Genomic DNA, 17232 nt, shown 5'->3' with positions numbered 1-17232 from the left:
TGTCTTATAATTGGAAAACTGTGAACAAGGATTCACAAAAAGGGGAGCTCAAAACACAGTGTGTTTAACATTAAACCCTGCTACACTAAGACCAGGTAAAGAGGCAAATGACCCCTAGACACCTTTCTCACCTGGTCATAACACTAGTTTACTTTGAACATTCTCCCTTTTCCTGAATCTGATTGTATATTAGCAAATCAAAAAGTTGAACTAGCCTTGCACAACACTCACTTACACCTTCCCTCGCTCTCTTGCCAAACAAGGTAGAACGAAACAGGAGGAAGCAGCAAAGAACCGGTTGGGGACAGGCATGGCTGTATGTCGTCAGCCTCTTGGAGAAGATGGTGCTTTGAATTATTTGGGTGGCAGTCACTAAGGCCACTGTAACTGGTGTTGCTGAAACCATCCATGACGACATTATATTTCCGTATTATACATCTTCTCAAATCCCACTTCACCTTCATCCCACAATCTGGTACGAAGTACAGGCTACAGATGGTGTGACCATGCACCTATCGTTTTTCACCAAACTACCCCTCTTTCCTCACTCCAACCCTCCCCTTCTGCATTTATGTTTTTAGATACCCAGGACCTGCCGCCTGTCCAGCCAGTGCAGTGCAGATTAAGAGTGAGAAAAAGAGCAGATGTCTGATGAAGAAACACAGTCACTTGATCTGATACGTTAAAGGAGAGTATAGAGGCAGGATCTGCACAAATCAGCTGCAGCAAGGCCAGGGAGAAGGAACAGTGAGTGTGCAAGCTCCCCAGAGGGTGAGGTTGCAGACGTGTTCTGTTGCTGAGGAATCAGAGGAAGACTTTGCTTTAGCAATGTACAGGAAAAGGCTGATTGACAGGCACACCGAAATGCTTGGTGCATTGGGAGGCTTGCCACATAGCCTGATGTCACTGTTCAGGATCATGGAGGAGTCCTGCTCCAACTTAACACAGGGTTTTGTAAAGAGCTAGGAGCGCATCTTTTAGGCATGAAAGTAATGGCCAACTCCATGACACGTGGACCCAACTATGATGCAATGCATCAATCACAGATAAGGCCATCTTTGATCACGTCCTTGTATCACTCTCCACCCACGTCCTCCTCAACACCCCAATTCATCCTCCTCCTGTATGCACCCTCGGAGAAAACCATCCCCCAATTCACTTACAACTGCCCTTTCAAAATCATAACTGTCCTTTTGCCCCTCCATTCACCACAATATTTGTACAACTATTGATTTGCTCAACCACAACCTCACTTCCACCTTTAATGCCCCATTCCCCAATAAAACCATTATTCTCTCTCAACCTTGCCGTTTCCCTTGGTTCAGCCCTCATCGCCGCTCCCTTAAGACTAATGGACACAGACTTGATAGGATATGGTGGATAAGTGGTTTAACCACCCACTGCCAGATCTGACTGGACCACATAAAGCACTATCGGGTCCTGCTCTCATCTGCTAAAACTAAAACTGCTCACTACTCCAGGATCACGGAATGCAAAGATATCCCTCAGCTTCCTATCTCTACTACAAACCAGCGTTTTGAACGCCTCTCCCCTGTCTCCTATGCTCTCACATGTTCCAGCCCCACAACCCTCAGATATCTGCGCTCATCTAATTCTGGCCTCTTGAGCATTCCAGATTTTAATCGCTCCACCATTGGCAGCCATGTCTTCAGCTGCCTAGGCCCTAAGCTCTGGAAGTCACGCTCTAAACATCTCAGTCTCTCTACCTCCTTCAAGCGGTTCCTTAAAGCCAACCTCCTTGACCAAGCTTTTGGTCATCTGGCCTAATACCTTATGTGGTTCTGTCCTATTTTGTTTTATATTGCTCCTATGAAGCACCCTGGGACTTTTTAATATGTTAACAGCACTATGTAGATAAGCTGTTGTTTTGATAGTCGACGTCTCACATTCCATAAGCATTGGAGGGTTCTGCCTGAGCTGTCCAGGCAGTGGAACCTTTGTTGGAGGACGTTGATGGTCACCTCCAATACATTCCTTATTGCAGCCTGGCTCTTGTTACAGCAGTGCTGTCCAAGTGTAGTTGGGTAGTGGAGGGGAGTCATGAGCCACACATAGAGTGGGAAGCCCTTCGCTAAGCAACCACCTCTGGCTTGACATGGTGGTTCAAAGATGGCAAGAGAGGTTGACTGGCACAGGATAAAAGCTACCAGGATAGCAAGCTTTCACCAACATGATGGCCTATGTATGGTTGCACACTAACTGCACGTTCAGGGATTGGAACTCTTTGCAGTTCCGGTGCATCTCCCTGTTGAGATGTGGCGTGCACAGAGCCACATGCATGCAATCGAAGGCTCCCTGCACCATTGGAAAGCACGCTACGCTGGCAAAGCCATATCCCATCCTCCAGCTTAGAGAAAGAAGGCAGTGAAGTTCCCTCTCCTTGCGTACAGGGCTTCAGTCACCTCCCAGATGAAGGATGCACAGTGAACTGAAAAATGTTGGTGATGTCACCGGACCCAGCCTGGAAAGATCCTGAGGTGTAGAAATTGAGGGCGACCATGACCATGACATCCACTGGCAGCACCATCTTCATTCTACTCTGCAGCTGCAGGTCCAGTTGGAAAAGCTGGCACAGTTCAACGACCCTCCTTGATGAAGTGTAGCTGCCTGAGATACTGCTCCTGGTTGAGGTGGAGGTAAGAGAAGTGCTCTCTCAAGACCCTAAGTGGATATGGCCTTCTTTTGAGAGGTCTCCTCCTCCTCCCTCTGGGCACATCTATGCTGCCTCTGCTCCATCTCCATGTCATGCTGCAGCTGAAGAGCATCTGCAACTATAACCCAATGACTGGGAGCAAGTTTTCTTCTCAGAGACCTTTAAAACCCACGCTACTCCTTGCAAAGGTCCAGCAGCACTCTCTTCTGACTACAAGAGCTTGTGTGAGCTTCTCCAAAAACACAGTATGCTGTATTTTCCATTAATTCAACAGCAGTAGAAAAAAGACAAAAGCATCTCACCTGCAAGTTCCATGGTGATACCTTCAAATAGCAGTGGTGGGGGTTGCGAGGTTCCCTCGTGCACTGAATGCATGTTCAGCTATGCATGTTTAAGAAAGGGCGTTAACAGAACCTGCAAGCTCCAAAATAGATTTTGTGCCAAACAAGCATTAGACACGCTCATGATCTGCCCATTCTGCACACTTCCGGTGCATGCACAGCTACCCACGTTATCACCCTTCCTAAGACGGCGATCGGGTGGACCATGCCAGAAGTTGACAGCAGCAGACCCAGAGCTTTTGTTGAACTCCAGGCACCAGTACTGCCAAAACCAGCAGCACTACAAAACTGAATTTTGCAGCTCATGTCTCTAAACAGAGTATGTTGGTAATTGGGCTACATTATAACCAGGTTACAGAGACACCACTACCACCCACAACTACTTATGTTAGCCATTTTGACATTTTTAGCTACATAATGGCTACTGAACTTTTTACTTTAAAAGCACCTCCAACTATGTAAATTTAAAATATCTATTAAAAGTACTGTCAACAGGGTTTCAGTGAAATGTGAAGGTGGGCTTGTGAAATTTGTATACAAACCTGAAAAAATTAGTAATGCAGTCATAGATTAATCCTTTGCAAACAGGGGCTATGCCTGCAGAGAGCTTTTTCATTGACAACAGTGGGGTGATGTACTGGTGGGTAGAGGCTTGTTACCACTGGAAGGAAAAATGTGATCGAATTAAAGCTGCTTTTGTATTTGATATCATAGGTATTAGCATCATCAGTTCCCTATTCGCATGTCTCAAGCAGCTGGCAGTAACCTGATAGCAAACTTTCCAGAAAGGTCAAGGGCAGCTGCTGGAAGGACCTGTTTTAAAAAGATGACAAAACTACATTACTATAGGCAAACCCCTTACAAAAGAGGGGCTTCTGCACTGCATTCCCTGAAATCGCTCTCAAAGTCACAGATGGCTTGCATTAGATCAACCAAAAATAAATCACCAACCACAGACCCTGTGTTTAATTAACTAAATTAAAAAACTGTTGCTGGCTCGAAGCCAAATTGTCTACCACAATCTTTTCAGTCATCTACAGCAATAACTCCAAGTATGTGTCATAAAATGTTACCCTTTGATTTTGCCAGAAATTACACAAAATGCAAATTTAATCAAATGTTTGAAATGCTACGTAAGCCACAACCTAATATCTACGAATAGATAACCCAAAGTTAATCTGAAACAATACTTGGAAATGGCTTTTTAGAGAATGAGTATTGTTATAAAGATTTGTAAATTCCAATCACTCCTGAACACTTTTGTATGGAAATCAAATGAATGCTGGGTGACAGCTCTCACCCAGCATTCCTTAAAAAGACACCAGAATATATATTTTTTTGTTGAGTGATGCAATCCAAAAGGCATGATCCTCTTTGCTGTGGAGCACTTGATCGGCAAAATATGATCAATGGGGCAGTCAGGAATATTTGGATTTGAGGCTCTCTTTTGCCAGCTGTTGCTCTTCAACTGTCACAGTGATCCATTCAGCTAAAATAAAAGATAGCCAATCTGATTTAACTTTCTCCATTTTGAATAAGACATTAGCTCCCACTGCTACTGAGCATCTACAGGTGCTCCTGGATTACAGGAGTGGAGAGCTGTCAGAGGATCTGCAGGACTCTCTGTTTCAGCTATACTGTCTGGCGGAAATGCCCCTGTATTCAAGAGATCCAAAGGAATTGCAGATCCATGAAGATGTGGGTGTAAGAGTTTTGTGTTGGAGGAAGCTGATTTCAGCAAAGTAAATGCATTGAGTTAGTTTCCTACACAAGAGACATCTAAGGATAAAAGTAAGAGCAGGAAAGCGGCACACACTAAGACAAGGCAATTGAAGTGCCTGAAACACCCCTCCACTTGTCCAGTAAAAGTTTTCTTATCTGATGAAAGGTGATTGACCTGAAACGCTAATTCTGTTTCTCCCTCTGCAGATGCTGCCTGACCTGCTGAGCATTTACAGCATTTTCTGATTCTATTAGACAAGTTTTCTTTTGACCCCCACAACTTAAAATGGTTGTGTCAATCACCATTCTGCAACTTTCTACTACACATTGCATTTTTTAATTCATTCAGTATAATTGAATTTCTACATTACTGTGCAACATGGCAGGCTACAAAATTCTACCTTAACCCTCTGGGAACTCAGTTCAAAACTGGCTCAAGACTGATGGAATGAAAGTTACCCTTTTTCTACTAGCTGTAAAGATCTTACACGACAGTGTTGCACTGCTTCCTACTGGGTGCAGGCTTACAACACAAATTACTTTTACATTGATCAGTATGTCATTATTTATTTTACATACCAGTGTATAAACCTTCAATCCGGACTTTAAAAGCTTGAAGGTACAATGCACTGATCTAATTTTACAATGCAACTCCCTATAACACGTATCTTGCTAATATTTGCGGGAAAACATCAGCTATAGTTCTCATCACTGTCCAGTGACTCCTGCTGATAAACTTGTGGACAACAGGTCAGGATCAGGATTAGTAATGAAACTACTCAATGGTTGAATAACTGAGACACATTAAGAACACTTAGGCTAGACACCAAAAGGGTGCCCCTGGAACCACAAACATGCGTCAGCTCCATCAGGGGAGAAAGGGTAAGGATGGGGGAATCAAAGCAATAAGTGCTAGAGAGTGCATGTGCTGTTCACATTAGTACTGAAATACATTTATTTTAAATATATTTTTACTTATTGTAAACAAAACACCAAAATTTCTCCCCCATCCAAAAGAAATTAAATAAAAATACCTTCTGTTGAGACTGGGCAAAATATACTTCAGCAAACTTCAGAACCAATACATAGTCGCCTTCCTCTTTAATTGGAATATCATATCCAAATGTTTCTTCGTTGTAGCGTTCAGTTTGATACAGAATTTGATCCTCAGGCACTGACCGAAAAATGGGCAACCTCAATCCATAGTCCGATGCTTCAAAAAATAAGAAACAGAGGGAAGAAAAGGCAGCGAGTTATATTAAGTTCAGGAAAATATTGACAAGCCTTTAAGCTTACTACCTGCTAGCCAGCTGTTTGAGGCATCAATTTCCTCTTCCTTCAGATGTGAACTTGAGATTTATGGCACCTAATTAACTAAATAATAGGCAAAATACCGAGAAGCAAATCTACAAGAGGTTCCAAATCAGCTCAATTAGGTGACCAATAGTAGGTATGGTCAAAGAAAGAACTTGCATTTATATAGTTTCTTTCACGACCTCAGGACCTCCCAAAGCACTTTTTGAACTACAGTCACTGTTGTTGATGTAGGAAGTGCAGCAGCAGCGATTTTGCACACAAGGTGAGATACTGACTGTTTCAGTGATGTTGGTTAAGAGAAAAATATTGGCCAAGACACTGGGGTGCACTTCTCTGGTCTTCAAAATGGTGCAATGGGATCCTTTATGCCCCCAAAAGGACAGAAGGGCCTTGGTTTAATGCATCATCTGAAAGACTGCACCTGACAGCTCCCTCGGCACTGTATGGAAGCGTGAGCATCAATTAGGTGCTCAGGTTTCTGGAGTGGGACTTGAACCCACAATCATGTGGCTCAGAGGAGTGTGTGCCATCACTGAGCCATGGCTGACACTACACATACACCTTCCAGCAGAAAAAGCAGTGCCAAATTTTGCTTTTGGGCAGTTGTTCTAAGTCCAGTTTTAAGAAACAGGAAGGAAACCGGAGCCCTGAAAAATGCATAGAAATAAAACATGGTACAAGGACTAGACTATGCTGCAGCAATAAAAGTTGGGCAGGAGGCGACACCAGGCAACTATCCACCTCCATTTACAATTTAGATGCAACTGGGTTGTCACAACATTAAAGTTATAGAGCTTTGTGAAACACCAGAACAATGCTTTGTGTTCTCTCAACATTAGAGCTGTAATAAACAAACTTCTTGAAAGACAGGATTTAATCACAACCAAATATTTACAATTGAAGAGCAAGGGAGAGCAAGCTCCACTGTCAACATTTTATATGGCATGCACTTTGTGTAAGGTATTGGTTTATGATTCCATGAAGCTGCCACCAGACTGGCATTGTTACCATTGACAGAGCTGAGCCAACAATAATTATACTTGGCCTGTTGCCATTTTCAGGCATTTTCCTTGGTTTCTGGTTGCAGTGCAACATGAACTGTGGCATAATGTGCTACAACATACTTTTCTTTTAAGGGTCCAGATATACGTTTCAGGTATTGCTCATCGGTGATGAGGCTGTCACTGGAGATGATGATTTTCCTGTGGCTGGGTGTATTGGACCACCTGAGTTGAGCAGACAGAGAAAAATCAGGTGGGAAGGATCGCATGCCTGAGAGGGAGACCATCTCATTTTCCACCCACTCAAGTTAATGGATTTAAATTGGACGGGCTCCCTCACTGGTATGCAATTCTCTCCCCACTGATCTTCCGCTATTTGCAGACCAAGTACCCCAACAGGCCCAAGTACAGAACAGCAGAATCTGCCCCTCGCTGTCTGAGCCCGCACATGAATAGCCACTTGACTCGAGTACCCAGAGGGCAGCCAGCACATATGGAATCATACCTGCGTATAAGACAGCACTTTCAGGAGTCGAGAAAAACTAAGCCTACTTAAACCATTTGAATTCACAATGAAAGTTCAAATACCAAATAAACATTCACTGGCTGTATAAACATGCACTGTACGTGTTGCATAAACAGAATACACATTGGGGACAATGTGGTTTACAGAAAATAAACCACTCGTGTTGCAGCCGCCATACCTCAGTCATGCCTGTGCAACCGGCGCCACTCCACTTTCGGTAAACCACCGGTCCCCGATGTGTATCCTCTACAGAATTTATATGGAGCCGAGTCTGGATCAAAGCCAAGAGACAAAACATTCAGAGGCAATGTTATTGAAATAATTCCTTGCACAAATGAATATTTGAATATTCAAATATTCATTGCAACCCTCGAGCTTCTACTGAAATGATTACATTTTAATATGCTTTCTGCAAACTTCACATTCAACAGAAGGTACACCGCTAGGTACACCTTTCAGAGTTAACCTACTGAACCAATAACTAACTAGTACACCCATCACAACTGCCCAATTCATCTTTCATTGATTTCTAAGTGTGCAAAGGCAGCTTTATTTTCACAACTATAATTGCCAACCCCCTGATGTAGGCAAATGCAACATACAGTGTAGTAGTAATCCTTAAGACAGGAGGGTACAAGGTTTGTTCCTCGATTTCTGCTAAGGCAGTGACAAGGACACTAAACTTGGTCTCCATTGGGATTCCATCCCCTGAGCACTATTCAGTTGCCCCATTTAAAAGTTCATGTGCGAGGTGGCTGAAGATAGGTTGGGTCTCTCTCTCCCAACAAAGTGGAACAGCTGACATTCACTGCCTAGACTCGTATGAAGAGCAGCCACTTGGATGAATTGGTAGAAGCCAACTCCATCAAGAGTCAGCACATTAAAAGGCAAGAGTGATCGACAATAGGGAAAAGAAATAAAAGGGACCAGAGAAGAAAACAGAAGCTTTTCATTTGCATAAAACAGGTTAACTTATTATATTTACATTGATTTCTGTGGAACTAAAAAAGAACTTTCTCCCTAATGCATAAAACAAAATATAGAGCTTTATTATGCAAATACCAAAATCTTAAGACTACAATACAAGTTAGAACAAAGTAGAATTCACTCAAATGTCTGGCAATGGATCGTAATAATTTGAAAACCAAGCAGCCCATGTTTAGTTTAGAGATACAGCACTGAAACAGGCCCTTCGGCCCACCGAGTCTGTGCCAACCATCAACCACCCATTTTATACTAATCCTACACTAATTCCATATTCCTACCACATCCCCACCTGTCCCTATATTTCCCTACCACCTACCTATACTAGGGGCAATTGCTAATAGCCAATTTACCTATCAACCTGCAAGTCTTTGGCATGTGGGAGGAAACCGGAGCACCCGGAGGAAACCCACGCAGACACAGGGAGAACTTGCAAACCCCACACAGGCAGTACCCAGAATTGAACCCGGGTCGCTGGAGCTGTGAGGCTGCGGTGCTAACCACTATGCCGCCCATGTTCTGAAAAGTTGACACAGTGATGGAAGAATCTTTTGCTATGAAACAAGGAGGGAGTTGGATGTTATAGAATTAAATCTATTCAGACCAATTAAATTTCAAACCAGTGCAGTAGGTTTTGGCAGTCACATTACAGCTTTTTTCCTGCTTCAAATATACAAGGGTTGTACTTCATTAGACCCATAAGCATTTTATTCTGTCAAATATATGCATTTAAAGATATGTATGGTCTTCACTTTGTTATCTGCCAAGTTAAAGAGAAGGGGTTATGTTTTGAGAGTGTAGGATGAGAAACAACAGTGACTCCAGTATCTGAGGTTTTGGCAATTATAAGATGAAGAACAAGATCTTCCAGAATCCCAAAATAAATCTCAGTGATATTAATTAGGCAGAGTTGACTCAACATCAACACCCTCCTCCTCACCCACAGAAAAAAGTAGAGTTGTTAGGTGCTACGGATCACTTTTTTTTGTACTTCCATGCACGACTTAAGTGCAAGTGCCTAATTTTCACACTTTAAAAAATAAGGTTAGAGCACAAGTTTGCAAAACACACAAAATGGTATGCAAATCGGTAGATTTTGCATGTCTTCAATGTTGCAGCGTGGACATTTCAAAAATCTGTGTGCCATACTCAACTAGTAACTAACAAGAAGCATGTGATAGATTGTTTATCGTCCATAACCCTGCCATTGGCAGCATTTCAGCAAAGCACAATGGTGACTGCATTAAACTTTCACGTAGCTCCATGTAGGCACCTTTCACTAAGATTTTAATAAATCCAATCATAGAATCCTATAGCATAGAAGGCAGCCCTTCAGCCTGTCGCGGCTGTGTCAGTTCTTTGGAAGAGCAGTCCAATTTAATCCCACATCCCAGCTTTCCCCATAATTAGACCTCTTCAAACACATGTCCAATTGCCTTTTGCAAGTTCCTATGGAATGTGCTTCCAGTGCCCTTTCAGGTAGTGCATTCCCAATCATCATAAAGCTCAACAGAAAAAAAAATTCAATTTTCTCTCTAGTTCTTTCGCCAATTATTTTAAATCTACAATATCCAGTTACCAGCCCACTAGCCAGGAGAAATAATGGTGGATGTATGAAATCTTTGTCACTGGGCCTGTAGAAAAACACCCTGCATTCTGTCAGATCAATGGGGTACTCTTGATTTTCAGTCTGCCACAATTGTGATGAGAAGAATTTGGGGTGATAAATTAAAATTATTATGCAAGAAGCATAGTACAACATTCAAGTGTTTTTGCTTAAGTACTATATCCACCCATCAATTTCAACATGCTAAAAATAAAGCCGGGTGAAAATACTGAATCAGTTCAGGTTCCATTTTACATTTATTTCTAGAACTTTATCCACAGTATTATTTAAACATTCCTTTTAGAGAATATAAGACAGTATGAAAATTAAAACTCATGTCATATATTCATTTATTGCCAGACACTGCACTAATCCTGTTATTTATTCTTTCCAACTGTAAAAGACAGAGCTGAATACGACAAGGCAATAAGCATGCTGCAATTCAGATGTTGCAATTAGCTGCATAACTTTTATCTGAACTTTAAATCTATCACATCCTCAAGAGATCGGGATTCACTTAACTGCAGTAAGTTCCTTAGGCTATGGGTGACATCTGGTACCTCACCTAAGTGGCCAGCATTGCCCAGACAGTGAGAGTGTCACAAGTTGTTCTCCCAAAGAGGCATCACAGAGCCCAATTCTGTCTTGGCCCAACACACATGCATTCGCAGCAGTACCAAGTACCCTGACGAATTTTTCCAGTCGCTAATTCAAATGCTCTGTGGCCAATCATTGCACCAGCTGAAATCAGTTAAATCACACAAAATTGAACCTGGGCCATAAACAGGATTAACGTTCATATGGCTCAGATGGTGTGGCACCTTTATCTATGAACCATTATGTGGTCTCCCAAGATAATATTTGCATAACAAATATATGGCCGAATTTGTGGGATTGGCTTTTACTTTCAGTGATGGGCCAGCAGATTCCTGGAATTGAACCATATAATTTGAACTGGTCAGCTGTTAAGTTTTATTATAGTGTATCTTACAGGGCGATAACATACCATTTATTATGATACTATAGGATACAGAATGATTGGTAACACAATTGTCAGTGAATATTCAATATATTTTGGCATATCAGAGGATTGTCTACTCGATGCAGTTTTTTTTCAATACTGAAAACCAAATTTGAAAGAGACTGAGTTTTTGAAAGTAAAATGCAAAATGTTCTGATCACAAACAGCTGAACATCCGAATTTCAACTGATGCATCCTCTTTAGAGTTACTTTTGTTTTCAGATAGCCGTACCTATTGTGCAATATGAGAAAAATATTGTATAGTAATGAGGGAGATCTAAATTTTTTTCTATTCCCAGAGTTCCAAAGTTCTGTTCCTACTCACTGAACAGGCTCGAGTGGTTGAGTTCCTGTCTTGAACTAAATGTAATGTAGGAGGCAAGTATCAACTACCTGTACTTGCCGACCAAATGTACATACTGTGAGGGATCCTGGGTTGCACAGTGAAACTCAAAACATTATCCTGGCAGCTCTAGGACTTGGGTTCAAATCCAATGTTGATGATGGGACAAAAGCCTCCTCTGCCTTAGGAATCTAATGTGAAATTAACTCGGGTTAGTCGCAACCAAGCTCATAATGAGCACGGCCTTCAAAACAACCATGCCCAAATTAGCAATTTCATTCCGAGATGGTTGGTGCAGTGAATGGGAAATGTCACACTAGTACACTAATTGGGAATCTTTTGAGATTGGGGTTAAGCAGGACAGATGAATCTTTACTCTTCCGTTGGATATTGATAATGGGGAAATGGCAGACATGTTGAACAATTACTTTGCCTCAGTATTGACAGTTGAAAAGGAGGATAACTTGCTGGAAGCCCCGAAAAAATTAATAGCCGATAGGTTAATTGTATTAAGTCCCTGTCCCCTACGTAAGATATCAGTAACAAGGAAATTAATTGAACTAAAGAGTGAGAAATCCCTAGGACCTGACGGTTTCCATCCGAGGGTGTTAAAGGAAGTAGGGGAGCACATAGCAGATGCACTAACTAAAGTCTTTCAGAGTTCCCTAGATTCAGGAGTGGTCCCTCTGGATTGGAAAGTTGCACATATCACTCCACTTTTTAAGAAGGGTGAAAGGGGGAACCAAGGAACTTACAGTTCCGAAGAAGGGTCACTGACCCGAAACGTTAACTCTGCTTCTCTTTCCACAGATGCTGCCAGACCTGCTGAGTGATTCCAGCATTTCTTGTTTTTGTTTCAGATTTCCAGCATCCGCAGTATTTTGCTTTTAACTTACAGACCAGTTAGACTGACATCTGTGGTGGGCAAGTTGCTGCAGTCTATAATCAAGGATAGGGTGACTGAACATCTAGAAAAATTTCAGTTAATCAGGGACAGCCAGCATGGATTCATGACAGGAAGGTCATGCCTGACAAATCTGATTGAATTTCTTGAAGAGGTGACTAAGGTAGTGAACAGGGGAATGCCTATGGATGTTATTTATATGGACTTCCAGAAGGCATTTGATAAAGTCCCAAATAATAGACTGTTAACTAAGGTAGAAGCCCATGGAGTTGAGGGCAAATTACTGACATGGTTAGGAAGTTGGTTGAGTGGTAGGCGACAGAGACTGGGGATAATGGGTAAGTACTCCGATTGGCAGGATGTAACTGGTGGTATCCCGCAGGGATCTGTGTTGGGGCCTCAATTATTCACATTATTCATTAAGGACTTGGATGATGGCTTCGTAAGTCATATATCCAAATTTGCTGATGATACAAAGTTAGGCGGCATTGTAGACAGTCTAGATGATAGCATAAAATTGCAAAGAGATATTGACAGACTAAGTGAATGGGCAAATCTGTGGCAGATGGATTTCAATGCGGGAACTTGTGAGATTATCCATTTTGGACCAAAAAAGGATAGAGCAGGGTATTTTCTAAATGGGAAGAGGTTAAGTACAGTGGATGTCCAAAGAGACTTGGGGGTTCAGGTGCATAGATCTTTAAAATGCCACGAGCAAGTGCAGAAAATAACCAAAAAGGCTAATGGAATGCTAGCCTTTATATCTAGAAGATTGGAGTATAAAGACACAGAGGTTATGCTGCAGCTGTACCAAACCCTGGTTAGACCCCACTTGGAGTACTGTGGGCAGTTCTGGGAACCACACCTTAGGAAGGATATACTGGCCTTGGAGGGAGTGCAACATAGGTTTACAAGAACGATACCTGGACTACAGGGGTTAAGTTACGAGAGATTACACAAATTAGGCCTGTTTTCACTGGAATTTAGAAGGTTAAGGGGTGATCTGATCGAAGTCTTCAAGATATTAACAGGAAAAGACAGACTAGATGAAGATAAACTATTTCCACTGGTTGGAGATTCTAAAACTAGGGGGCATAGTCTAAAAATTAGGACCAGACCATTCAGGAGAGATGTTAGGAAGCACATCTTCACACAAAGGGTGGTAGAGATTTGGAACTCTCTCCCACAAACAGCAGTTGAAGCTAGAACAGTTGTTAATTTTAAATCTGAGATCGATAGATTTTTGTTAAGCAAAGATATTAATGGATATGGGCCAAAGGCAGGTATATGGCGTTAGGCCGCGGATCAGCCATGATCCCATTGAATGGCGGGACAGGCTTGAGGGGCTGAATGGCCTACTCCTGTTCCTATCTTCCTATGGATGTGCCATGTATGCTAAGAGCACTTGATGCGGGATAATCATTACATGAAATAGAAAATCTTTCCATTATCTAGCACTAACATCCCTCACACTAACTCCCTCTGACAAAAATATAGAGATTTTGTGACAAGACAACAGAAAAATGCAACAGATCATGAATATATACTCGAACTGCCCTGAATAGCTCAAACACACTAAAATAACTAGGTTAGATTCTATCAAGGACATTTCCACAGGGAATTTGGCTACAGAACAGCAACAGTTCAGTTTCCATGCAATGCTATTCCACGTTATCTTTAAAAGAAAGTATTATTTCTTTAGAGACAAATATTTTGGGCCATTCCAAATTAATTATTTATAAAAAGGTCATGAACTGTTTGCATTTCAAAGAAGGATAGCCCAAACATATAAACAAAAATGGAGCATGCTCCATACCCTCAATGAAAATGTGCCATCGCCACGTTAACTTCAAGCTAAGCAGACACATGCTTCGTCATAAGCACTATATCAACAGCCACCAGTGAAGTGGGTAGGAAAGAAGAGGGAAAAGAGAGAGCAGTCAGTTACGTCAAATACATATTATTTATTTGGATATGCCTTGGATCAAACACTTGCATTACAAATTTTTAAAAGTTTAATTTTCTACAGAAATTACTCTCCTTAAAACTCACATTTAAGATTTTGTAAACACCAATGTGCAAACAGATGGAATTGTTAATTAATACCCCATCTTTTCCCTTTGATCACGCATGTGACACGAGGAGAAGCCTATCATTGAGTTTTTCTTGATGTGCATTATAACAGAGAGAAAATTCTTCATAGAAATACTTAAATATCACCCAAATAATGAGGCTTTTAATACTGTCTCTCTTCACGGTACAATCTCACCTCTATGTAATTTCCACAGCTTATCCTTTCCAAAGATGTTACTGTAGAGATGTCTTGTTTGACAAACATTTTATCTGCTTCATGTGCTCAGTAAAGTAAACGAAAGCCATTTCCTCTTCCTGATCTGACAACACACTTTATTTCTACATTACAACAGTGACTACACTTCAAAAGTACTTCATTGGCTGTGAAGCACTTTGGGACGTCCTTTAGACATGAAAGGTGCTATATAAAGGCAAGTCCGTCATTTTTTTTCAAAGTTATAATTTGCCAAATGTTTATAATTTACTAAGCCAAAAATCATGCAGCTTATTTTCCCCAAATCTCCCCCACAAGGTACTAACTCATACTGAATATAGATGCACATTACAACTGTCTCACTCACACCCAATCTTTACATATCATCTGAGACAGCAAATGTTGGCAAGCTACTCAAGAGCCAAGCCTGATCCTATTATCACTATAATACACACAAACAAATACATATTCCAGTCACTGTGGTGACCAGTCAGGCTCATCTCCCCTCCCTCCCACCACCCAAACAGGCCCAAAGGTCAATTCTAGCAACACCAAAAAGCGGAGATATGTTAACATAGTAAAATTTATGTTCTCGTACTGACCCGGTCATGAATTTAGGGCCCAGATTAAACTCAAGTAAGTAGGAATCTATGAAGATTTGTAATCATATGAAGAGGTCCATCAGACAAACACACTGGTGTACAATTGCACAGTGAAGCACTGAGTCGTGGGTTTTCATCATTGCAAGTTCATAACCTTAGGTGCGTGGCAATGCTATTCCTCACACGAGGAAGAAAGGAAAAAGGATCCCAAGGCAGATTAATCCACTCTCTTGCGCAATGCTTATTGGCACACCGGTCACTGGTGTGGGAACAAGTCACCTGCCTATATTCCATTCAAGAATGCCACGCTTCACAGAGAGAAAGGAATGGCACATTACAGAACAGCTGCTAAGTAGGAATGTTTCAGAATAGATTTAATACAATTAACTCAGTGAGCTGTGATGGCATTTTTTTCTCTTGTGGAACATTTCCCCCCACACCTGCACCATGTTTATCGCAATAAATAATCCCAGATCAGGTCAGATGCAGCACAGAGGTTCTTACATAGCTGCTGCTAAGGGAATAACGTGCTCACGCTCAATAAGAGAGTACAATCATGTGCTATACAGGGCTTTTGTAAAAGATCTTTTGGTTACTTCACTTCGCTTAGGGGTCGGGAAGTAGGGCAATAACAGGACATCCATGTACCGTACCCTAACCTTACAGTTAGGCAACCAATTCATTACCAGATATGCTCAAATAGTCAGCGAGAGAAAAAAGTTATTGGCCACCCATCTGTGCAAATAGAAGTTACGGTCATCCCTCACTTTGACCAGACAAATTAAGCACTTGGAAAAAGTTTATTTTTGGCCATTTGTTGTTTTTGCAAATTCACTGCTTCGGCCCAGATACAGTCAGCGGTATTTTGAACACTTATAATCAAATAAGTGAATGAAACACACACATTTGGGATCAACAATTAAATATAAAATACTTGGTCTCCTCCTCCCATTCCCCCCACGGCTTACCCCTGCCTATTTTGCCTTCCAGCGGATCCCTCTTGAAGTGGATGCCGTGGATGTCGGTGTGAGCCTCCCCGCCGGCGTTGATGGCCCATATCACCTTGTCGCTCTGGCCGCTGGCAGCGCCGCAGCAGCGCGCCGTCACCAAGGCCGCCGTTAGCAACCAGAGGCAGTGTGAGCTGCCACCGCACGGTCTCCCTTTCCTCATCTCACACTCACTGGCTCCAGGACACAAACCGTGCCGCACACAAACCCAAAGATCGCCGCACGGCCTCCACCATCCAAAAACAAAAATAAAACCACTTTCACTTCAAAATACTTCACATTTATTCCCTGCTAAAACTGCAAGGCCCTCAAGATTACAAAATATTTTTTTTTGCAGGTGGAGAGCACTGAAGGAAAAGACGGTCAACCCAACTTAATGGGAACGAGAGTCATCAGTGTAGTACTGATTGGCAAGGCTTTCAACCAATAGAACATAGGATCCGAAACGAGTTACGCCGTTTAACGGGGAGGAGCGACCAATCTGTAGGTCGGGGGCGGGTCTTCAGCTAGTCAAGTTCGGTTGTGTGGGAGAGCAAGCCTGTTCAGTTGGCAAGTGCCAACCGAATGCGGAAGTAGATTAACCGGTTCAATTGGTACAAAGGGGGTTGAGAGGATTTTGTATGCGCTTTCCTAAGAACTGTTTTCGCAAAAGATGACTTACTTCGAATATACAATGTATATCTTCTTAACATGTATTTTTTTCTTTTGAGTAGCTACACGGCATTGAATTCAATGCTTAATATTATCCAAAGAGATTTACAATCCCCCCTCTCTGCGTGAAATGAGTCGATCGCGGCTAACCAATCAGAGCGATCCAACACACACTTGTCGCGGTGCAGTGTGGGAGTGGGAGCGAATGAATGAAAGGCGGTCGCTGGGCGGGAGTTGATTGGTGTG

The 17232-nt window shown here is 42.1% G+C and overlaps 1 protein-coding gene across 2 annotated transcripts in view; it reads right to left on the bottom strand.

Moving 5' to 3' along the window:
* The window catches only part of mlec (malectin), a 99348-nt gene extending 82604 nt beyond the window's left edge, over positions 1-16744 (bottom strand). For both annotated transcript variants that reach the window (XM_068055212.1, XM_068055211.1), the window contains exons 1-2: positions 16297-16744; positions 5772-5950 (exon numbers count right to left, since the gene is read on the bottom strand). In XM_068055212.1, coding sequence (XP_067911313.1) covers positions 5772-5950; positions 16297-16498 — 381 coding nt within the window. In that variant the 5' untranslated portion in view covers positions 16499-16744. The remainder of the gene's footprint in view (positions 1-5771; positions 5951-16296) is intronic.
* Positions 16745-17232: the final 488 nt, after the last annotated feature.

This window comes from Heterodontus francisci, chromosome 23, assembly GCF_036365525.1.
Source record: "Heterodontus francisci isolate sHetFra1 chromosome 23, sHetFra1.hap1, whole genome shotgun sequence".
Lineage (NCBI taxonomy): Eukaryota > Metazoa > Chordata > Chondrichthyes > Heterodontiformes > Heterodontidae > Heterodontus > Heterodontus francisci.
Note: the sequence above shows the minus strand (reverse complement) of the source record. Positions and strands in the feature narration are given on the sequence as shown.